Here is a 25,238-nt window from a genome sequence, read left to right as displayed (position 1 = left end):
AGACCACCCCTGAGCCACTGCAGGCTGTGAGTTAGGGTGTACTCACACTAGGCACGGTTGCCATGAACCGGGCCAGAGTACGATTGTCCCCCCTCCCCACTCCCCCTCTGGCCTGCACTCACATAGGGTTTCAGCATTCGTGCCGGAGCACGCTTACGTTTCGGGATAAACAGGAAGAGCGGCGCTCTCTGAACACAACGGAGTCCATCGCTCTGTTTTCTTTGTGGATAATTTTGTGTCGTTTGGTCCACGGTGGTCCACAGCCCTCTTACAGCCTGTTGTTAAACAGATATGTCGCCTTAGTGGCGCGAAAATTTTCACGTAATCGTGCTGCTCGTATGAGGAGGTTTGCAAGGTACCAGCTGAAGTGCAGAAAGGACTTTGCAGCTTTGATTACGGACTGCAGTTCCCGTACACGCGTCCTGTTCCGTGCTCCAGCACGGTTAGCGCTCACACTGCATGCGAACCGCGCCCGAGTCCAACTGAACCGTGCTCTGGCCCACCTCTTCCAAGCGGGCCAGGGCCGGCTAATCGAGCCACGCCCGGGCACGGTTCGGAGCACTCACACTAGTCAATCGAACCGCGCTTTGGTGGTCAAACGCACTCGGGCACGGTTCAAACTGTCTAGTGTGAGTACACCCTTAAAAATTCTGTTTTTAAAGAAACGGTTCTCCTGCTCGCAAGGTCTCTACTAGAGGGTAGGGACTTGCTCGCTTTCGGTCAACGAGTTGTGCCTGTAATTCGGGCCGGCTAACTCTCACGAGCTGAGACCCCGGCCTGGATGTGTGCCCAAGGTTCCTACCTCTCCCTTAAGGTGGGACCAGGTGGTGAGCCTGCAAGCGCTGCCCCGGAGGAGGCAGACCCAGCCCTGGCTTTCTCTGTCCGCTTCATTGTGGTTATACGTGCACAGAATGCAAGCCTTAGGACCTCAGACCAGCTCTTGTCTGTTAAGGAAATCAGCAGAAAGGGAAGACTGTTTCCAAGCGACGTTGGCACACTGATAAAGGTGGCTGCCTTCATCTTGGTGAAAAACCTGAGATGCCCTTCTCATGAAGCCAGTTGCAGTTGAGCCCGGTTCGAAGTGTCGGCTTGCTGCGCCATTCCCCTCTTATGGATTGGATATGTGCGCAATTCTTGCTCCAGTAGAGTTCCCTCTTAAACCAAACCCTGTCGAGTTTCTCCACACCCTGCGGTGACGGACGCGGCAGAGCGTCCGAAGCCAGGCCTACCACTCGTATGCACTAGTGAAACTTGTGCTAGGCTGGGGCCATATGTTGCGATCCCCACGGTGATCCCATATGTGTATTCTTCCACGATACGGCTCCCTGAGGCAAGCCCGTGTCTTCCCTTGTGTTACGACCCTGCGTTCTACTTGCTCGCCTGCAGGTGGCGGTGTTCTTCTTGGAGAGCGTGGGAGATCGCACACCCCTGTTACCTGTTCACCACATAATTGTGAAGAGGATAAAACACTGGATTCAAACAGTCCTCTTTACTTCGTCCAGGGGATTGACGGCCTCTGGAGAAGTCACTTGTTTTGCTGAACCTTTATTTGTTTACAACCCATACCAACCCTTTTCTCCTCCCCATCTGGATTATGATTTACCCCTTTGATTTTGAACCCTAGACTTTGTTATATTAAGTTACTGGTATTTTTGAAGACCAATAAAATCTTGCAAGTCATTCTCAGTGTACTTGTATACTTTATGTACGGTCGAAACGAGCTGGCCGTAACATAAATTGGGGATCTCGACCGGGATCCTATGGGGATAGGAAACGTTGGTAAGTATGGGTTGTATGTGTGTATGTTTTTGTGAATGGTTACCTTTTATAAATGAGAAACTCTGGTTAGTTAGAGTGTTTCCAGCTGGATTGTGAATTCAATCCTTCCGACGGAGCACTGTTTGTTGTTTTGTTTTGTTATTTTGCCTTTCTTGTTTTTGGAGGTTATCCTGGGTGGAGACTAACTCTCTGTAGGGGGTACGCTTCCGGACTTTCAGTTTGACTGATTGTCGCGGAGCTCAGCGTTTAATGTCGCCCCGAGCCCGGTACATCTCTGAAGACCAGGTAGGATTTAGTTAGTGTTTTCTGAGTTAGGAGCTGGAGTTTTCTCATATTGTAAACGGACAATCCATTCTACAAAAATATATAAAGGTAAATCGTTGCATTTGTGTGTATAGTGCGGTTTATTTTCGCGCTTACACTGTGTTTTGACTTGTGGGAAGTCTTTGGACATTTTGTGAATGAGTAGGCTATAGGTTGCGTAATACGGTGACGTAGTTTCTCTTCGAAGCAGTGATTTGTGGGAGTTGTATTTTTGGTAAACAGTGTCTCACGTGTGTGATTTAGTGGTTTCGTTTGTGTTATTGTAGGTATACACATACGAATAAAATGTCTTCGGTGCTCGAAGATTTCTTTGCGTGTCCCTCAGAAGCTTTGCTTGAGAGTTGTACAAAGGAGCAGTTGGTGCAAATCGCCGAACGCTTCAGTGTCGATCTTACTTCTCAAGAGAAGAGGCTGAAGGAAACTATTGTGACTATTTTGAAGCGATCACTTGCTGATAGAGGAGTTTTAGAGGTAGGCGCTGAGTTTATTCCCAGTGAATCGTCTGTGTCTACTCCTCTTGATGTTGACGAAAGTGAGAGAACATTTCCAGATATGTCATTGCAGGAGAAGCAGTTGTATTTGGATGCAGTGAAAATCCGCACTGAGCGTGAGGATCGCGCTGCGAAGGAGAGAGCGCTAGAGAGAGAGTTCGCTGTGAGAGAATTAGAACAGCAATTAACTGTGCGAAAACTGGAACTTGAGTTGAAGAATGAAGAGAGGATGACGTTCCTTTGGACCATCAGAACTTTTATTGTGTTCGTTCTGGGTAGTGTTTAACTGTCTTTTTCTTTGTCATTTTAGATTCGTTGCCGAATCTTTCTTTTTAGGAGGGAGGTGTTACGACCCTGCGTTCTACTTGCTCGCCTGCAGGTGGCGGTGTTCTTCTTGGAGAGCGTGGGAGATCGCACACCCCTGTTACCTGTTCACCACATAATTGTGAAGAGGATAAAACACTGGATTCAAACAGTCCTCTTTACTTCGTCCAGGGGATTGACGGCCTCTGGAGAAGTCACTTGTTTTGCTGAACCTTTATTTGTTTACAACCCATACCAACCCTTTTCTCCTCCCCATCTGGATTATGATTTACCCCTTTGATTTTGAACCCTAGACTTTGTTATATTAAGTTACTGGTATTTTTGAAGACCAATAAAATCTTGCAAGTCATTCTCAGTGTACTTGTATACTTTATGTACGGTCGAAACGAGCTGGCCGTAACACCTTGGCAGAGGTTCTGCCGTCACTGTCTGATGAGTAGCTAGGTTGGAGCCTCCCTAGTGACATTCCATATGTTTTACTGCCCGTCAATTTGCCCAGTCCATATGTGTATTCTCCACGTTATCTCCCTGTGAGCAGGATGTGGCTTCTGCAGCGTCTCTTCCTTCCATGGAACCTACAGGGAACACTTTCCCAGTGGTTCTGTAGGAACAGCAGTGACTTCCCTGGCCTAAAGCCCTGTCCCTTCTCCGCCTTAAATCGCGGGGGGATCAGGAGGCTTCTGTCTAGGCACTGGAAGGTGGCAGCACTAGTGACGTTTTCAATAGATCCCCATTCAGTCGACGTCGACTACGTCTGACATTCTCAACTGAAAGGGACATTCGCAACCCACCGTTCCCCTCACCACTACTGCTGGACCACCTCTGACTCCGAGGGCCGCTCGGCTCCTCAGCGAAAAAGCAACTGGTGCGTGCGTCCACCTCCACTTCACTAAGGTTACTTTTGTATGGTTTATAACGGTGTCTGTTACTGATTAAGAAGTTATCTCTGCTATAAGACTGTTAAATGAACACGCATAACTACACAAAACTGGTTCTTGCACTCCGCTGCTCTGTTCCATCACTGGCGTGTGTGTGTGTGTGTGTGTCTGTCTGTCTGTGTGTGTCTGTCTGTCTGTCTGTCTGTCTGTCTGTCTGTCTGTCTGTCTGTCTGTCTGTCTGTCTGTGTATTGGCTCATGTGTAAATGTGTGGATGTTATCAATTATTTTATATTGAGTTCTAATGCTCCCTTGGGGATTAATAAAGGAATCTTGTGTTAAAGGGACACAAAAACGGCACGTTTTTGCTCACACCCAAAAAGGGGCAAATTTGACAAGCTGTAATAAATGATCTGGGTGGTATTTAGAGATGCAATTTCACAGACACATTCTGGGGACACCATAGATTTATATTACATCTGGTTAAAAGCGGCACAATATGTCACCTTTAAGCTAGCTTCATGGTACGGGCCCGGGTCTGTTAAAGGGTTAGTTCACCCAAAAATGAAAATTACTCTCCCTCAAGCAACCCTAGGTGTATATGACATTCTTCTTTCAGACGAATTCATACAATCAGAATTATATTAAAAAAATGTCCTGGCTAATCCAAACTTTATAATGGGAGTGAATGGCAGGTGAAAATTTGAAGCCCAAAACAGCGCATCTATACAGGACAGTACTTCAGAAGGCCTTTATTAATTCCCTGGAGCCATATAGATTACTTTTATAATGGATGGATGCACTTTTATGGACTTCAAAACAGAAACAGCAATTCACTGCCATTATAAAGCTTGGAGGAGACAATACATGTTTTATATAACTCCGATTGTAATGTCATATACACCTAGGATGGCTTTAGGGTGATTATATCGTGATAATTTTAATTTCTGGATAAACTATCCGTTTAATGTTGGACTGTGTTATCACAGGATGTTCAGGACTCCACACATGAAGACTTGTGTAAATCAGCTGAGGTTTCACAGACTGCAGTTGATGCTCAGAGACGATCGTGTCCAACATGAACACATCTGCAGCCGCTCTTCACATGACCTGCGGGAAAAACGCACCCGCTGCTCCGTTTCTAGAGGATTCTCTGTTGTTCTGGACTCTTCCGAACACGTGTGTCCACGGGCCACAAGACGGATATGCATCAGCACTCATTTTCTGTTACCGCACATGGATTTTAGCAGGATTAACTGGGTACACACACCGCAGACTATTGTCCTGTGTTCACCCCCCTCTCTGAATGGATCTCCATCCCAGTGCTCCACTAACCAGAGCAAGTGCCTTCTGACCTACAGCAAACTGGAGAAATGCAAACATTCTCCTGAAAGCCATATTAAAAGACAAGCATGCAGCACAGGCAGCTCCCGATGGTTGGCCGACATTGGCTCAGGCTTGTGGACGAGGCTTTGTAAACCCGCGGGCCGCCCTGCAGTGCGAACGGATCAGACCCGCGGGCTGCACAGAGACGGCCAGCAGCGCAGTGTTACGGGCCGGTGTCTGTCCGCGGGGAACGAGGCTCGCGGTGCTACGGGCCGGTGTCTGTCCGCGGGGAACGAGGCTCGCGGTGTTACGGGCCGGTGTCTGTCCTCGGGGAACGAGGCTCGCTGCCGACGCTCCCTGCAGGCCAACGCTGCTCTGTATGAGCGGGAGGGGCAGAGCTGGGCGGCAGTGCTGGTGTGTCTGTGTGCTGTGAGCGGGGATCCCGCACTGCTGTTCACCCTCAGATCGGCCCAGCTGAAGGGGCGGCACAAAGGGGATGTCAGGTAAAAGGTCACCTAAAGCTTGTTTCTAATGCTAAAAGCTGTATAGACTAGAGTAGCTGACATGTCGACCCTCTGCTGAATGTCCTTCTCATCCCTGTTGTGTCAGTTTTGCAGGGGGAAAAAAAGACCCGTCAGACAGCTCTGTGGTAGAGACTGCTCTCAGAGAAGCTGGTGAGGAGCTGGGAATCCACGTCACAGAAGATAAAGTGTGGGGTGTGATGAAACCACTGCGGGATATGGTGAGTTCATAAACTCAGCTGTTCAAGGTTAGGAATTTCACTATTAAAGGGACCCTATTATGCTAATGTAATGATTCAGAATGTTGTTTTGGAGTCTCCTACAATAGTTTTACATGCATCCAAGGTAAAAAAAACACTGTAATTTTCTCACAATATCCACTGTAGCATCAGCTCTTTTCTCACAGTGTCTGAAACGGTTTGTTCAAGGATTCAGTCTCTCTAAACCCCTCCTTCCTGAAAACTGCTCTGCTCTAATTGGTCAGATGGCCCAGTCTGCTGGGATTGGTCAGAAACCAAACGTTCATTATCATATCTGAATCTCAGCACTTGATAAACATTGATACGAACAGTAATGATGGTGTGATGGGAATGCATTTTCCAGGAAAGATCTTTTGTAAGATAATACCCCAAGATATTTAAAACTGCTCACCCTTTCAGCTGTGGCCCAATCGGTCATCAAAGAGCTGTAATTCCTCACTTCTCCGAAAGCGATTGAGGTGTTTTGTTTTTTGGATGTTAGAATAAACATAGCAGTCTTCTTTTACTCTCGTTGTTACTCGAGGATTGATCAGTACAACTGCTCTCGGGATCCAGCGTACAGTCTCCGGAGCGACAGGACTAACGTTACTGATCACGCAGAAATGAAATGGCACTCGCATTATCTATGATTAACTTGATACATGTTGCAAATATGTTTTATCCATGCCTTTCAACTTGCGTGTGCAAAATTCAAAATTGAATAAATGTGTAGCAATTTGTACAAATAGAGACATTTTTGTAAATACAAATGTTTTCTTTTGTATTAGTGTATCATAATTTGCGCATGCCACAAAGCAGGTGTGCGTGTGTGGATTAGGTGACACGCGTGCATTCATTGACATCTTTTCTGAGTCGATCTCATTTCATTCATTTGGATTTTGAGACTTTCTTTTCGCTGTTTTTAAGCATTTCACAACCCACACACAAACAACTACACATGAATAGGCCTGTGGCTGATTATTAATGTGTGCACAACTACACATCTATTTGACAAATTCACAAATGTCTACATTTAAACTAATACAATACAACTTGTGTGTGCAAAATCCAGAATCACAAGAATGTGCAGCATTTTGTACAAATAGAGACATAGTTGTTAATACAAAACCTAGTTGTTAGTACACAGTGTATTAATGTAGGCCAAAATGTGTGCATGCAACAAGTAAGATGTGCATGTGTGGATGAGGTGACACGCGTGCATTCATTGACTCGTTTCTGAGTCGATCCTATTTGATTCATTTGGATTTTGAGACTTTCATTTCGCCGGTTTCGCCTGGCACGATCAACACACAAGCTGTCTGAAAAAAACTGCTATTTGATTACACAAATCAAATAGTAGTTGGAAAAAGTTTTTCGTCCCATTTGCTGTGTGTCGCCTGAACATGTTATGCTAACGAGCTGCCTGAACGCCGGCGACTCCACAGTAGACAGCCTGCATGTTTTCAACAACATACCGTGCAATAGTTTTGTTGATCTGTCCCTGGCTAGCAGTCCGGTTAACATCTAGTCGCTGTTGTTTGGCTGATAATAGGGGCTTGACTCACTTCGAGTGTGTCCACCGACACCGGGTTAGCTTCTAGCTTTGTCGAGGCATGTCGTTTCTGGAGGTGCTTCGACAGATTGGAGTTGCTGTTTATCGCAGTATATAGGACCTTTAAACCAGAAAGACACAGCTTACATTTGACTAAAAGTAGGGATGCAAACGATTAATCGACGATCGATTAATTGTCGATAATACATTAATCGATCAAACTTATCGATCATCGATTAAGCAGGTTCATGCGCGTGCGTGCTGCTCAACCGCGAAACACAAGCGAGCGCGCCGGAGTTATGTTTGGGACTATTTTACACCTTCATCATGACTATAAGTTTTCGTGTGCATTCGCAGCCTTTTGTTTTGTGCAAATGTAAGTTGTTATAGTTTATTATGTGTACGCTTATCTATATCTGATTTATCTCATATTGGATGCATTTGGTTAAGAATTGTTGAAGCGTGATCTTTAGCGCGCGCAGCTCAAACGGCAATGCACGGCTAATAATGACTATTGGGACGGTCATATTACATAACATTATAAAGAGAACAATTGTGTAATAAAATATTGTGAAGTATTTGGGTTTAGTTGCCGTGTCACGTTGTTCCAGGAAGAGCGCGTCCACAACATGAGTCATTCTGAATGGCACGTAACTCAAGTTCACTTGTGCATTCACGTCATTTTGTGCAGATATAATTTGTAATATCATGTTCATTTTGTATATATCTGACTAATCTCATATAGGTTGCGCTTCTTTGAGTTAAATAACGCGCTGGCAAAGTGCTCAACGGTTATTCATTCAGCGCGCGCTGCTCAAGCAGCAATGCACGACTAATAATAACGATGATTAATTTGGGACTGTCATATTACATAACATCAGAACACTATTTTTTTATATATTTTTTATTCTCATTCATTTGGTGAGTAACATAGTGTTTTTAACAAACCCTGTCATGCTGTTGGCCATATGCACTGCAGCAGACGCATAATTGATCGTTAATTTAAATTACGATCGATCATGGGAATTTGTGAAAATTGACATCCCTTCAGTTCTATATTTGAATTTTTTAGGTCTAGTAATCTTACTGTTACCTTTCTCAGACCAAGCATCAATAAGTGCTGCTGCTAATGTTTCAAGTTTTTCAGGTAGTTTACCAAATAGATTATTATGTAGACTTAATATAGTTTAGGCTAAGCCTACCCATATAGATTTTTATTTAACATTTATTTTATGTTGCTTAATGTTTGCAACAGGTGAGCCAGTGCACAATTATTTTTTATGTATTTGAATTTTCTGTGCATAATTTATTTTGTTAAACTACATAAATGCCATTCTGTACCGTATCCCAACTGTTACAATAAAACATCATTTGAGCAATATAACATGCATTTTTGTTCAGTATATAAGCAATATTTAGCTTTTTATGTTAAAGACACTTTTGATACCGTGAGAAATGTACATTCTCAGGAAAATAGCCGCTTATCAGTTAATCGTTAATCGATCGATAAGGTCAATCAATTAATGATTAATGAATTAATCGATAATTTGCATCCCTAACTAAAAGGTTTTTGTCTTTATGCTCAACTAAAGTGAAATAATGAGCATATTTCCACTTTGAGAAACTCGTCTTGCTCTCGCCTTGACTCGCCATGACTACCACACATACTTGAATAAACGGAAACAATGTGTGTTTACAGTGGTTGGCATCCACCAATCCTACAGTGCGTCACTGCTGTAAACAGGTTAGGCTGTAGGCTACAGTTCAGCTAAAATGTATTGATTTAAAAAAGTAACAGACAACGCACCATATGGTACCGGTAACGGAGTTCATTTATTTAAAAAGTAATGTGTTACAGTATTAGTTACTGTCAAAAGTAACTGCGTTACAGTAATGCGTTGCTGCCTAACACTGGTCCTAACGCCCCAGTGTAGTGTAAACAGTTGGATGTGCCAAAACTTTCTTCAGTTAAACAAAGACAAAACTGAAGTCATTGCGTTTGGAAACAAAGATGAAGTTCTCAAGGTGAACGCATACCTTCACTCTAGAGGTCAAACAACTAAAAATCAAGTCAGGAATCTTGGTGTGTCTCTAGAGTCAGACCTTAGCTTCAGTAGTCATGTCAAAGCAATAACTAAATCAGCATACTATCATCTGAAAAATATTGCAAGAATTAGATGCTTTGTTTCCAGTCAGGACTTAGAAAAACTTGTGCATGCTTTCATCACCAGCAGGGTGGATTATTGTAATGGACTCCTCACTGGCCTTCCCAAAAAGACCATAAGACAGTTGCAGCTCGTACAGAACGCTGCTGCCAGGATCCTGAGCAGAACCAGAAAATATGAACACATCACACCAGTCCTCAGGTCTTTACACTGGCTCCCAGTCACATTTAGGATTGATTTTAAAGTATTATTACTGGTATATAAATAATTTAATGGCCTAGGTCCTCAATACATTGCAGATATGCTCACTGAATATAAACCCAACAGATCACTGAGATCATTAGGATCACATCAACTAGAAATACCAAGGGTTCACTCAAAGCAAGGAGAGTCCGCTTTTAGCCATTATGCAGCCGCAGCTGGAACCAGCTTCCAGAAGAGATCAGGTGTGCTCCTACAGTAGCCACATTCAAATCCAGACTGTTTAGCTTTGCATTTACTGAATGAGCATTGTGCCACTGTTCGTAGAACAGTATTTGAATGACGATATTAAAGTTTTAGTCTGAGAAAGAGCTAAGAATGTGAATGCAGGGCTAAGGAAAGTGAAAAGAATGTGCAAGTAAATGAAAGAGAAAAGAAACTTGATACAGGGAAGTCGTAAGAAGATTGAAAGAGAATAGAAAGTTGATAGATGTAAGTCGTAAGAAGATCCTTTTAAAATACGTTGATATAAATACGTCCGACTGTTTGCACTGTATTTTATTTTATTTTATTTTCCAAACTGTGATTCAGGAAGATTTTATTAATTTTTAGGGCTGTCTGATTGGAAGAGATTTTGAAGGGGAACGGGAGAGCTTCACTCCGACGAGGCGAGTGAAGATTAGCTATACTACGGAGAGTATAAAGGTTTGCTGTTTGTTTAAAACAGCAGAAGTGAAACGTGCTGTGTGGGGGCCCATTGGGCAATACTGGTGTAAGACACCACCCCAGTAGAGGACGTCCCTGGATTGTAGGTCCAGTGGCACCGCAAACCTGCTCAATCACTTCCATCTCAGAAAGGGTTTTAATTAGGGCCCAAGCCTTGAAAAGGCGAAGGCCCTATTGTTTTCCTTCGGATTATTATTATTATTATTATTATTATTATTATTATTTTTCTTACGACTATTCGGGCACTTTTGGGTCTCTTAACGTGCTCAAAAACTCTTGAAACTTTGCCGAAATGTCAGAACCCGCGGCCATTAGAGCCGGACTGAAGCTGGTACCCGGGCGTGGCAGGGGGGCTCGACAGCGCCCCCTGGAACGCGGTCCGAAAACTTGGTCCATAAATCAAACACGCTTGCGTGTAATAATATGAAACACGGTACACTTATAGATCTCATCGGTTCATATATCCTTCATGCTTTTACTTTTTACGCCAGCCCAACAGGAAGTCGGCTATTTGGCGTAGTTTAAAAAACACATGCAATGGAATTTAAAATACTCCTCCTAGAAAATTCAACCAATCACCACGAAACTCGGTGTGCATGAAGTCAAGACATTGAGGATGAAAAATTGCCAGGGGATTTTTGATATCTCGAACGGTTTGGCCGTGGCGAGGAAACGAATTTATGGCGAATATTGGAAACAGGAAGTGTGTTATAACATCCTCATACATTAACTGATCTTGATGAAACTTCAGCAGTGTGTTCGCTGTAAGAGGCCGATCACATGGATGTGACTATTGTAAGTCAAAGTTATAGCGCCACCAACTGGCAGCAGGAAGTGTGTCACTTTCAAAATGCTTTAAAATCACCCTCTTATTTTTACCCGATTTGCTTCAAACTTTATGTGTATAATGTAAACACACGGCAGATGTAGACCTGTGAAAGGATTATTGATATCTTAAATACTGTTGCCATGGCAACGCAGCAAACTTTAATATTCTTTTTTAAAGTTTTTGAGACTCTTAGCATGCTTGAAATTGCATGAAACTCGACAGACACTTTACATTTATTGCCTAGTACACTTGTGCAAAGTTTCAGAAACGGGCGTGGTAAGGGGCTCAGTAGCGCCACCTTTAGTCAAAAATGGGGTATTAGTTTTACCTACAGTAACAAAAATCGGTATTTATATTTATCTCCCCGAGCCGGACAACTTTCTAATTTACAGTCATTAGCTCCGACCAACAGGAAGTCAGATATTTTGGTTTGAATGTGATTTGATGGGAATTGTGCCAGTCTCTCTCAGTGTCTGTGTGTGTGAGAGAGGAGGGGGGGCTTTATTTTAACCCTTTCTCTGCTGTGTGGGACTTCTCGGGCACTTTTGGGGCCCTTAACGTGCTCGAAAACTCTTGAAACTTTGCACACAGGTCAGAACCTGCGGCCATCAGGGCCGGGCTGAAGCTGGTACCCGGGCGTGGCAGGGGGGCTCAACAGCGCCCCCTTTAACGGGGTCCCAAAACTTGGTCCATATATCAAACTGAATATTGCATGAATTAGTATGAAACTCGGTACACATATAGATCTCATCGGGCCGAACAACTTTCGTGCTCTAAGTTTTACGCCAGCCCAACAGGAAGTCGGCTATTATGGGTTGTATGAAAACGCACGCCCCTGGAATTTTATATACTCCTCCAAGAAATTTAATTTGATCTTCACCAAACTCGGTCAGCATGAAGTCAAGACATTGAGGACGCTAAATTGCGGACGGATTTTTGATATCTCGAATGGTTTGGCCGTGGCGAGGAAACGAAGTTATGGCGAGAAAAGAAAAACACAATGTGTTATAACGTCTTCATACATTTATTGATCTTGATGAAACTTCAGCAGTGTGTTTGTTGTAAGAGGGCTATCACATGGATGTGACTATTATGAGTCAAAGTAATAGCGCCACCAACTGGCAGCAGGAAGTGTGTTACTTTCAAGATACTTTTGACTAAAGTGGGGGGGTTATTTTTACCTACAGTCACAAAACTCGGTCTGTATATTATGCTTATCGATCCGGACAACTTTCTCTTTTACAGTCATAAGCTCCGACCAACAGGAAGTCAGATATTTTGGTTTGAATGTGGTTTTGTCTCTCTCTGACAGAGTTCCCCCTGCCATTCTCTCTGTGTGTGTGTGTGTGTGTGTGTGTGTTTGGAGGGGAGTAGAAAGACTCACACTGATACAAGCTCTAAAGCAGACTTCTTCTCGACAGTCAAAGCGGGGTTACGTTATTGCCCGTCGTGCACAGGAACCCGAAAGGCAACGGGGTGGCGGCTTTTTATATATATATAAATATAGCTGCAAGCAGCGATGGAGGGCCCAAGCCGGTGGCAGCGCCAGCCCGGTGCCTTTAGTGTAACTAAAGGCACCAGGGTGGCGGTGCCACCGGCTTGGGCCCGTAATCGCTGCTTGCAGCTATATTTATTCTTATTTCTTTTGATTATTTTAATTTCTTCTATGAAAAGCACTTTGAATTACCACTGTTTGGCTATTCAATTAACGAATGAGCACTGTGCCACTGTTCGTCCGACTGTTTGCACTGTATTTTATTTTCTAAACTGTTTTAATTATTCTTATTTCATTTATTATTTCTTTTATTATTTTAATTTCTTCTATGTAAAGCACTTTGAATTACCACTGTATATGAAATGTGCTATATAAATAAACCTGCCTTGCCTTGCCTTGCCTTGCCTAGTGACGGGGACACAATACTGTCAGAGAGCGCCGTCCTTCAGATGAGACGTTAAACTGAGGTCCTAACTCTCTGTGGTCATTAAAAATCCCATGGCACTTCTGGTAGAGTAGAGGTGTAACCAGGGTGCGATTTGTGAAAAAAACAGAGGGGGGGATGTTTTGAAAAAATTTTATTCATAAAAATAGATCATGAGAACATGAACTTCATCACTGCATTTGAGGAATTGTAAAATCTTTTTTCTTATTACCTGAAGTAGCCTAACGCAATATTTTTACTCTAATAGCTTATCTTTCCCCACACATATGAACTGTGATCATGCAGTAGCGTTAACTTTACATCGCGATCAGTGTTGTGCATGAACGCGTTCATATTTTCGCCGAACGCTGAACTGAACGAATCACTTTTCATACAATGAACGTGAACGAGAGCGGCGCTCACTCTGGCAGTTCACGCTCACAATCCGACATTGGATCCGGAACCTTTTTTATTGGATCCAGCACCTCCTGTGTGTGTCACTAAAATTAATTGCCTAAATGAAAAAAAAAAAATACTGTTTGTGTAGCCTAGTGTTCAATGTTTGTGACACATGACTTGCGCGCTTGTTGTACGAGTTGAGATTGCTGTTAGCCTCGATCGTTTCCCTCAGGGGAAAAATGTCAAAGACAGAAAGTTTGCTTAACTTTTTCAAATACGCTGGACAGTCAGATCCCAAACAAGCAAAAATCGTTTCCGCTGATCAAAAAGGAGACCACGGTGGACACAGTAGCCTAGTATCAATATCTCGTTATTTCGACATAATAAGGGGACATTCTAATCTGCATTAAGCGTTCGTATAGCCTAATGGTTTTCTATGGGAGGAAAATGCTTAACCGTTCATATTATGGGCTCATCTGATTTTTTGTACATAGCATAGCCTATTTGTTAGGATTTTAGTATCATAATGATTAGGCTAATAAATGCACGCACAATTATCCGTGAACTTGATTTGAACAAATGCCTTTCAACTTGTGTGTGCAAAATTCAGAATTAAATTAATGTGCAGAAATTTGTACAAATAGAGAGTAGGCTATGTAGGCCTAGGCTACTATACTGGTGTAGCCATTAAAAAAGCGCGTTTCATATTTGTTAAAATATTATGTTTTGTTTTTTTCATTGATTTCCATTTGATTTATGAAAAGTGAACAGCACGACCGAGTAAGATAGGATGCGCAATATGAGACATGGAGCGGGTCAGACATGATTTTGACCGTTGAAGTTGAAGTTGTTATAGAAAGCCTTTCTTTAAAGTGAATTTCGTTTTGTATAAATTGTATCTTAATTTTAATCAATTTTTCATCAACCAATTGCCTGTATTTAATGAATAGGCAGACGAAACAAATATAGCCTAACGGAGGCGCCCGCGCGCTCACTTGCATTGCACGTAAACTAGAGCACATCCTAACTTAACGAAACTCAGTGTATGCCTCACACAGACATGACAAATACATCAAATACACAAAGCTTGAAATGTCTTTAAACGAAATAATTCAAAACGAAAAAAGAAAAAGGCTACTCTCTGATTATGTAATCCATTATTAGGCTTTTGTGCATTTCTCTCTATAAGCGCGTTCACACGGAGATGGCGATCGACACTTTTACTGCTGCTACACACCGGACGCGAATAGCGCGTCAGGCGCGAGTGATTTCAATGTTAAGTCAATGCAAAGACGCGTTACCGTACGCGCGTGCAATTTTTTCAAAACATCCCCCCCTCTGTTTTTTTCACAAATCGGGGAAAGGGGGAAATCCCACGCATCCCCACGGCAAATCGCACCCTGGGTGTAACCCCGGTGTCCTGGACACATTCCTTCCAATGGCCCTTGCTAATCATGGCCCCCTAATAATAATCCCCATCCACTGAATTACTCTATGGGCCCTATTTTAACGTTCTGAAACGCAAGTGTCAAAGCGCAAAGCGCAAGTAACTTTGTGGGCGGATCCCGGCGCTGTTGCTATTTTCCCGGCGGGATTAAACGACTCTTGCGCCTGGCGCAAATCTAAAAGGGGTTGGTCTGAAGTAGCTTCATTATTCATAGTTGTGGTTTGGGCGTAACATGAAATAAACCAACCAGAGCGTCCTCTCACATTCCCTTTAAGAGCGGGCGCGCTTGTTCCAAAGCGGATTGCTATTATAACGGCGGATTGCTATTATAACGGCGGATTTGCCAGCGCACGCCAGGAGCAGTTCACAGCCGAGGAGACCGACGTTCTCGTCAGGGCCGTAAAACACAGAGAAGTGACATTGGGGATGATGGGAGAAACCCACCCAAATTAGCTTCGGTTAAACAGGCGTATAATTTGGGTAAATGTGTGTGTGTGTAGCCTAATCTAGAATTATTTTTTTTTAAATCTAGATAGATCTTTTTCACATCTTCACGGGCACAACAATGATTTCCCTCGTGTGTTAATATTTTTCCTTGTAATAATGTATGATTTGCAAAAATGAAAACTGCTGCGTCTGTTTATAATTATTAGAGAATCAACGTGGATGCTCGTTAACACGCTACATTATGGCCAAGCACGCGCCCTTAAAATACCATATCACTAACGCGCAACGCGCCACTGTCTTTAGACTGTTTTTTTTTTCTGGTCAGTGGCGCAATTGCTTTCTAAAACTGGAAAATAGCACCATGGAAGTTTTGCGCCGGAACACACTCCTCTTTACACTGAACCGCCCCCGCGAGCGCAAGTTCATTCCCTAATTTACCGACGTGCGTCTGTGGAGGGAAAAGTCCGCTGTGCGCGGGTGCAAAATAGGAATGATACATGCGTTGGTGTTCAAAGTCAATTGCGCTGGGTGCAAGATAGGGCCCGATCACTCTCTCTCCTCTCTCCACTATAGCTGGTGTGTGTGAGCGCACTGTCTCCACTATAGCTGGTGTGTGTGAGCGCACTGTCTCCACTATAGCTGGTGTGTTTTACTGTGGCTGCCGTCGCATTATCCCAGTGGAGCTCACACTGGTGGTGTTGAGGAGAGACCCCGACATGACTGTAAAGCACTTTGGGTGTACAGTAGTACATATAAAAGCTCTGTATAAATGCCTCATTCATTAAAAATAGTGACACTACCTTGACGTGAACGTGAATTTGGTTATTAAAAATTCAATTTATATTCGATTTGCGGAGATGCAGTTATGTTGCCATGTGTAAGTGGAACACTTTTAACAAAACGGATAGTAAAGTCAGTAAAAACACGTGAATGACTTGGGGACTCATTTATACAACTGTGCGTAGGATCCTTACTAAAAGTGTACGTGCGCCCGAAAGCCAAAAATGGCATATGTAAAAAAATATTCAGACTTATAAAACCGTGTGTACGCCAGAACCTGCGCAGGATTCACTTTATAAATCACAGTCAGCGGAAGATTGTGCGCACATGCGTCTCCTCCCCGAAATAACCATATATGAGCTTACAACGCCTAGTTTTACTATGCATATCCTCATCTACATATCATTTGCATATGCTTATTCATACACGTGATAACACGTTTAACGGTACATTTGGAAAATATGAGATACGGATGTGCCGTCACATTACATTGATAAAAATCATTTAGTAGCCTTTCCTTGCCTTGTTTTTAAAATAAATAAATAAAGTATAAAATACAAAGCACATGTGGATTGGTTGGGCAAAACCATATTCTCCTCTCCAGTACCCTGGCATAGACTTTCCCAGGGAGGCTGAGAAGTGTGATCCCCCTGTAGTTGGAACACACCCTCTGTGGAAGACGTGACGGTGGGATTGAGGAGGTCCTCGAAGTATTCCTTCCACCGTCCTCAGGAGTCCCACAAGCCAACCAGGCCCGATAGGACTCCTTCTTCAGTTTGACGACTTCCGGTGTCCACCGCCGGGTTCGGGGATTGCCTCGACAGGCACCGGAGACCTTACGGCCACAGCTCCGAGCGGCCGCTTCGACAATGGAGGTGGAGAACATGGTCCACTCGGACTCAATATCTCCAGCCTCCCTCGGGATCCGGTCGAAGCTCCGCCTGGAGGTGGGAGTTGAAGATCTCTCTGACAGGAGACTCGGCCAAACGTTCCCAGCAGACCCTTACAGTACGCTTAAGTCTGCCGAGTCTGTCCAGCTTCCTCCTCCGCCATCGGATCCAACTCACCACCAGGTGGTGATCAGTTGACAGCTCCGCCCCTCTCTTCACCCGAGTGTCCAAGACATACGGCCGCAGGTCAGATGAAACGACCACAAAGTCGATCATCGACCTACGGCCTAGGGTGTCCTGGTGCAACGTGTACTGATGGACACCCTTATGCTTGAACATGGTGTTCGTTATGGACAAACTGTAACTGGCACAGAAGTCCAATAACTAAACACCGCTCGGGTTCAGATTAGGGGGGCCATTCCTCCCAATCACGCCCCTCCAGGTAACACTGTCATTGCCCACGTGGGCTTTGAAGTCCCCCAGTAGAACGACGGAGTCCCCAGTCGGAGCACTTTACAGCACCCCTCCCTGAGACTCCAAGAAGGCTGGGTACTCTGCACTGCCGTTTGGCCCATAGGCACACACGACAGAGAGAGACCTATCCCCGACCCGTAGGCGCAGGGAAACGACCCTCTCGTTCACCGGGGTAAACTCCAACACATGGCGGCTGAGTTGGGGGGCTATAAACAAATCCACACCAGCCCACCGCCTATGGGCATCACCATGGGCAACTCCAGAGTGGTGAAGAGTCCATCCTCTCTCAATGAGTGTGGTTCCAGAGCCCAAGCCGTGTGTAGAGGTGATTCCAACTATCTCTAGTTGGAACCTCTCAACCTCACGCACAATCTCCGGCTCCTTCCCCGCCAGCGAGGTGACGTTCCACGTCCCTAGAGATAGTTTCCGTGACTGCTGCCCGATCCTCTCAGCACCGACCCATTACGGTCCCTCCTGTAGGTGGTGAGCCCACTGGAAGGCAGCCCCACATCGCTCCTTCGGGCTGAGCCCGGCCGGACCCCGTGGGCCTGGCTCCAGGGTGGAGCCCCGGCTGCACCATACCAGGCGACGTCATGGTCCTCAATTGAATTTTCCTCATAAACGTTTTTTTTTTAACCACTCTTAGTATGACCCGTCGCCTAGGACCTGTTTGCCTTGGGAGACCCTATCAGGGGCATATAGCCCCGGACAACTTAGCTCCTAGGGTCATTCGGGTACTCAAACCCCTCCACCACGTTGAGGTGGCAGTTCAAGGAGGTGGATTTGGAGAAGGCATTCGACTGTGTCCCTCGTGGCGGCCTGTGGAGGGTGCTTTGGGAGTATGGGGTCCGGGGTCCTTTGCTAAGGGCTGTCCGGTCCCTGTACGACCGAAGCAGGAGCTTGGTTCGCATTGCCGGCAGTAAGTCAGACTTCTTCCCGGTGCATGTTGGACTCCGGCAGGGCTGCCCTTTGTCGCCGGTTCTGTTCATAATTTTTATGGACAGAATTTCTAGGCGCAGCCAGGGGCCGGTGGGTGTCTGGTTTGGGAACAACACGATTTCGTCTCTGCTCTTTGCGGATGATGTTGTCGTGTTGGCCCCTTCAAACCAGGAACTTCAGCATGCACTAGGACGGTTTGCAGCCGAGTGTGAAGCGGCTGGGATGAGAATCAGCACCTCCAAATCCGAGGCCATGGTCCTCAGTCGGAAAAAGGTGGCTTGCCTACTTCAGGTTGGTGGAGAGTTCCTGCCCCAAGTGGAGGAGTTCAAGTATCTTGGGGTCTTGTTCACGAGTGAGGGAAGGATGGAACGGGAGATTGTCAGACGGATTGGTGCAGCTTCTGCAGTAATGTGGTCGATGTACCGGTCTTAACCGCACGGCTAAAGTAGTTCCGGCAGGTCTTGACCGCATTACAGTTTCATATCACTTCGCGTAGTTAACTGTAATAACGGAAAATAGGATACAATTCATAACAAGAAAAACCGTGCAGCCCCATGCGCTTGAACTGCAATTTTCAATGTCTAACTTCACAATCAATGGAAACATGCAGTTTGATTTTAATAAATAAAGTATATAGTCCTATATATAATCAATAGAAAATTAAACTGAATATTTAACCCCCTGAGGTCGGCAAACGCGCGGGCGCGTTTTGCTCGTTTTTTTTTTACATAGCAGCAAAATAGACCTAAAATACTCCGTCAGTTTTGGTCGTACAGCCTTAAGAAATATGAAAAAATAAGCTGTTAAATGTCTACTTTTTTATGTGTCCACTTACAATCGAAATAAAACATTGTGCTTTTGTAAAATAAAGAAAGTAAACAGGGAGTGCTTTCTGCCTCTCCGTCTCCGTGAACTTTTTTTCTAAAGCACGTCTCTAAACTCAAACAAAACTCAGCGAATACTATTCACTCAGACATGAGCTATATATCTCTGTAATCATTTAAGTGTGTAGTTTTAAATTATCTAATTCAAAACTAAAAGAAATATTCTCTGTTTATGTAATCTATATATAAAGAGCGAGAAATCAGCCGGTCTCATTATCGTTCTGGCACCTCATTACTCTGCTAATGTGACACGCCCATCGAGAGCGCGCACTATTCAAACGCAGATGATCTGAAGCAACACATGCAAACCAGTCAACGCCCACAACAGCTGGAAAACTCGCTGTGAGGAATAATAATATCGTGATAATCCTGGAAATTTTACCTCAAACGTGCTGGAGTAGCCTAACAACGGATCCAGCTGCAGATCATCAGTAAGTGCTTTGTTCTAATCGCGATATGAAATGGTGTCTGTAAACCGCAAAAGACTGTTTAAATTTGAATCAAGTTTCTGTGTTTGAATGAATGAACGGCACATGCTGTTGTTTACTCCAGCTCGCGCGTTTCTGTGTTTGAATGAAACTATCTATATTGCCTACTGAGATGAGTAAAAATTGACTGAATACGTTGAAATAAAATGTCTTTGGATAAGCAACATATTAAACTGCAAATTAACATTTATGCCCTAATATATATTAGCCTATAAAAGACAATATGTTACAGACTAAATATGAAAGACAACATTTCGTTTTGGATAGATTATAATTTTTTTACTGCCACATCAAAACCTAATTTACAAGGTGCAAACAAAATCTTAAAATATCAACATGAGCCAATTGTCTTTAAATTATTTTTGTGTTTTATTAGTGACAAATTTGGGGAGAGGATAGCCTATCCAAAACTTTCTGAAAATACGAATGAGAATTAACTGCACAATTACTAGAAATGTTTACCTTGGATATTATACAATTTGCAAGCATACACAGTTTGTGGAAAAATACACTTTTTTCAAGATGTTTCCAACTCTGAACCAATTCTGTAGTAATATATATATATATATGTATGTGTGTGTGTGTGTGTGTATGTATATATATATATATATATATATATATATATATATATATATATATATATATATATATATATATATATATATGTGTATGTGTGTGTGTGTGTGTGTGTGTGTGTGTGTGTGTGTGTGTGTGTATATGTGTGTGGGTGTTGTCTTTGCATCTTGTGGTTCAGTGACACCTGAATGAAAGCTCATTAGTATGCAGCATTAGCAGGTCTTTGTCTTCTCTCAGGTGTGAATGAGGACATTATTCATGACCTTGTTGGATCATTCACGCCCCCCTGCATATTGCCTTTCCAAACAAAAAGTGTCTTACAAAATTTAAATCAATCTATTGTTTAATGTGAACGATTAGCCCGGATGATTTTCAGATCATTTTAAAGTAAACACTTTAGCCGACAACATCCATTAGTCAAAAGTATTGTGGGAATATGTGAAGTTGGCCGTTTGTGGTCTTATATCAGAACATTTAAGTTTGAGTTTTTTGAATAACCACGCATAAACAATATTCTCTCAAAAATGCAAACATGTACATGCATGTTGCTCACATATTATGATAGCCATGTTCGTGCTAAATAGAGTGTAATTACACCTTTGCCATTAATATGTTTATAAGCAACTGAAAAAAATACAAATATCAGGTCATGTCAAAACATCTCAAGGACCCCAAAAACACCTTAGACTTCAGAGGGTTAAATAAATTGATAGTCCTACTGCACGGGTTTTCGTAATTATTGAAGATAATATAACAAATAAATAATTATTGATAGGCCTATGCTTGTTAAAAGGGCTTTGTGTTTCATTTATCAGGCTAGACCACATTAGAAAGTGCTCCGACTGGAGACTCCGTCGTTCTACTGGGGGACTTCAATGCTCACGTGGGCAACGACAGTGTAACCTGGAGGGGCGTGATTGGGAGGAACGGCCCCCCTGATCTGAACCCGAGCGGTGTTCAGTTATTGGACTTCTGTGCTAGTTACAGTTTGTCCATAACGAACACCATGTTCAAGCATAAGGGTGTCCATCAGTACACGTGGCACCAGGACACCCTAGGCCGTAGGTCGATGATCGACTTTGTGGTCGTTTCATCTGACCTGCGGCCGTATGTCTTGGACACTCGGGTAAAGAGAGGGGCGGAGCTGTCAACTGATCACCACCTGGTGGTGAGTTGGATCCGATGGCGGAAGAGGAAGCTGGACAGACTCGGCAGACCCAAGCGTACTGTAAGGGTCTGCTGGGAACGTTTGGCCGAGTCTCCTGTCAGAGAGATCTTCAACTCCCACCTCCGGCGGAGCTTCGACCGGATCCCGAGGGAGGCTGGAGATATTGAGTCCGAGTGGACCATGTTCTCCACCTCCATTGTCGAAGCGGCCACTCGGAGCTGTGGCCGTAAGGTCTCCGGTGCCTGTCGAGGCGGCAATCCCCGAACCCGGTGGTGGACACCGGAAGTAAGGGATGCCGTCAAGCTGAAGAAGGAGTCCTATCGGGCCTGGTTGGCTTGTGGGACTCCTGAGGCAGCTGACGGGTACCGGCAGGCCAAGCGAACTGCAGCCCGGGTGGTTGTGGAGGCAAAAACTCGGGCCTGGGAGGAGTTCGGAGAGGCCATGGAAAATGACTATCGGCTGGCCTCGAAGAGATTCTGGCAAACCGTCCGGCGACTCAGGAGAGGGAAGCAGTGCCCCACCAACGCTGTTTACAGTGGAGGTGGGCAGCTGTTGACCTCAACTGGGGATGTCGTCGGACGGTGGAAGGAATACTTCGAGGATCTCCTCAATCCCGCCGTCACGTCTTCCATTGAGGAAGCAGAGGCTGAGGGCTCAGAGGTTGACTCGTCCATCTCCCAAGCTGAAGTCACCGAGGTAGTCAAGAAACTCCTCGGTGGCAAGGCACCGGGGGTGGATGAGATCCGCCCTGAGTACCTCAAGTCTCTGGATGTTGCGGGGCTGTCTTGGCTGACACGCCTCTGCAGCATCGCGTGGCGGTCGGGGACAGTACCTCTGGGATGGCAGACTGGGGTGGTGGTCCCTCTTTTTAAGAAGGGGGACCGGAGAGTGTGTTCCAACTACAGCTCTATACCCTCTACAGGGTGCTGGAGGGTTCATGGGAGTTTGCCCAACCAATCCACATGTGCTTTGTGGATTTGGAGAAGGCATTCGACTGTGTCCCTCGAGGCGGCCTGTGGAGGGTGCTCCGGGAGTATGGGGTCCGAGGTCCTTTGCTAAGGGCTGTCCGGTCCCTATACGACCGGAGCAGGAGCTTGGTTCGCATTGCCGGCAGTAAGTCAGACTTGTTCCCGGTGCATGTTGGACTTCGGCAGGGCTGCCCTTTGTCGCCGGTTCTGTTCATAATATTTATGGACAGAATTTCTAGGCGCAGCCAGGGGCCGGAGGGTGTCAGGTTCGGGGACCACACGATTTCGTCTCTGCTCTTTGCGGATGATGTTGTCGTGTTGGCCCCTACAGACCAGGACCTTCAGCATGCACTAGGACGGTTTGCAGCCGAGTGTGAAGCGGCTGGGATGAGAATCAGCACCTCCAAATCCGAGGCCATGGTCCTCAGTCGGAAAAGGGTGGCTTGCTCACTTCAGGTTGGTGGAGAGTTCCTGCCTCAAGTGGAGGAGTTTAAGTATCTTGGGGTCTTGTTCACGAGTGAGGGAAGGATGGAACGGGAGATTGACAGACGGATCGGTGCAGCTGCTGCAGTAATGCGGTCGTTGTACCGGTCTGTCGTGGTGAAGAAAGAGCTGAGCCGCAAGGCGAAGCTCTCGATTTACCGGTCAATCTACGTTCCTACTCTCACCTATGGTCATGAGCTTTGGGTCATGACCGAAAGAACAAGATCCCGGATACAAGCGGCCGAAATGAGCTTTCTCCGTAGAGTGGCTGGGCGATCCCTTAGAGATAGGGTGAGGAGCTCGGTCACTCGGGAGGAGCTCAGAGTAGAGCCGCTGCTCCTCCACATCGAGAGGGGTCAGCTGAGGTGGCTCGGGCATCTGTTCCGGATGCCTCCTGAACGCCTTCCTGGGAAGGTGTTCCGGGCACGTCCCACCGGGAGGAGACCCAGAGGAAGACCTAGGACACGCTGGAGAGACTATGTCTCCCGGCTGGCCTGGGAACGCCTCGGTGTCCCCCCGGAAGAGCTGGAGGAAGTGTCTAGGGAGAGGGAAGTCTGGGTGTCTCTGCTTAGACTGCTGCCCCCGCGACCCGGCCCCGGATAAGCGGAAGAAGATGGATGGATGGATGGAGGCTAGTCTACGGTCACTAATAGAAAAAAAGAATGAACAAATTAATTAAAACAAATTTAATTAATAAATAATTAATAATATTGACGCACATGCTTCTCTCTCTCTCATAACTGCATTAATAACTGCATAAAGCCGGGGACACACTTACTGTAAGGCCGGTTATGAATGTCTTGACAAACGTCTTGAAATACATCATCTGAACAATATTTCGAGGCATGGTAACTGTAGTATAAGCGGAATAATTGACTCCAGGCCGTTGAATTATTAGAAAAATAATGCACACCCGAGGTGTAACTCCGCTTCGTGTCCGCATCACCACCTCGGGTGTGCATTATTTTTCTAATAATTCAACGGCCTGGAGTCAATTATTCCTTACTTATATATAGCCTATAATATTTATAAAAATATATTTTCTAAGACAATCGCTTTTATCATAAATCTCTCTGTAGTTAAAACATTAAAATACAGAAAGCATCGCATCCACTGCAAATATTTCTATTGAATATAAAAAAATTTGTAACTTCTCAGTAGTGATTTTGTTATTTGTGTTTAACACCATTAATGAGAATAGCATATTTAATCTAAATGTTTAATATGTAAAACATAGTTTAAATCATTCCTTTGTGGCAGTGAAGAGAATCTGTGCCACAACATTGTTTATTTTATTTTCACTTTCCTTTTTGCGTGAGTGGGTGGAGTGTTTCAATTAACGACGGAAGGAAGTTGTATATAGAGAAGTGTGTCGTACCTGGAAAGACACGTCACCCGTTTGTTTGCATACGAGGTTTGCCAGTTGTGAGTGGTGGATTATGGAGGAAAGACGGCCGCTTGTCATTCTAATGCTTCATGAGTTTGATGTCTGGTGCGTCGCGAAGTTTGACTGAAGTATTGCACTTCCAGACCGACTGTTTTTGAGCTGTTCTGAAGACAAGTCAAAGCTGCTTATCCACCTATCTTGGTGTCTGACGATGACCCGCGATACTCTATAGGTGCCTTTTATATTGTTTTTTTTTTTGCAAAGTTGAGCATTATAACCAATCATGCATGTTTCTGTTGAGCTAATGAATGCAATGGCCAATCAGAGGCCTTTAGATTAGTTACAGCTGAAAACGGCCGTTTATTAGCATGTTCACTCGCTGACTGAATTCTGCATGAATTCTCATTACAAACCGCAAAGTACAGATACAATACAAGTAAGAGATTAATTTAGCAGTGCAGCTTCATTGATTCAAATGGCAGTTTTCCTGAACATAAGTTATGGAGCACTTCAGTCATGTTGATCCCATTTAGTAGGGAAGCCAGGGACACCACTCCTGAATCAACTCAACCCATCAATTCAGATGGGGATTCTGAATCAAATCAGTAAACTTGATCGACTGTTGCGATTAAGGTG

At 44.6% G+C, this 25,238-nt stretch overlaps 1 protein-coding gene across 4 annotated transcripts in view; it reads left to right on the top strand.

Moving 5' to 3' along the window:
- The window catches only part of nudt8 (nudix hydrolase 8), a 47,560-nt gene that overhangs the window by 16,315 nt on the left and 6,007 nt on the right, over positions 1-25,238 (top strand). For 3 of the 4 annotated variants that reach the window (XR_013797106.1, XM_079609057.1, XM_079609058.1), the window contains 2 exons: positions 4,784-5,623; positions 5,730-5,862. Coding sequence is in view for 3 of the 4 variants with exons in the window: in XM_079609057.1 (XP_079465183.1) it covers positions 4,785-5,623; positions 5,730-5,862 (972 nt within the window). In the remaining variant the exon portion in view is untranslated. Of the gene's footprint in view, positions 1-3,651; positions 3,784-4,783; positions 5,624-5,729; positions 5,863-25,238 lie in introns of those variants that run through there. The other variant, XM_079609059.1, reaches the window with a different exon arrangement.

The sequence above is a fragment of the Phoxinus phoxinus genome, assembly GCF_949152265.1.
Source record: "Phoxinus phoxinus genome assembly, chromosome: 4".
In the NCBI taxonomy this organism is placed as follows: domain Eukaryota; kingdom Metazoa; phylum Chordata; class Actinopteri; order Cypriniformes; family Leuciscidae; genus Phoxinus; species Phoxinus phoxinus.
The sequence above is the reverse complement of the archived record's forward strand: the minus strand, read 5'-3'. Positions and strand labels throughout refer to the sequence as shown.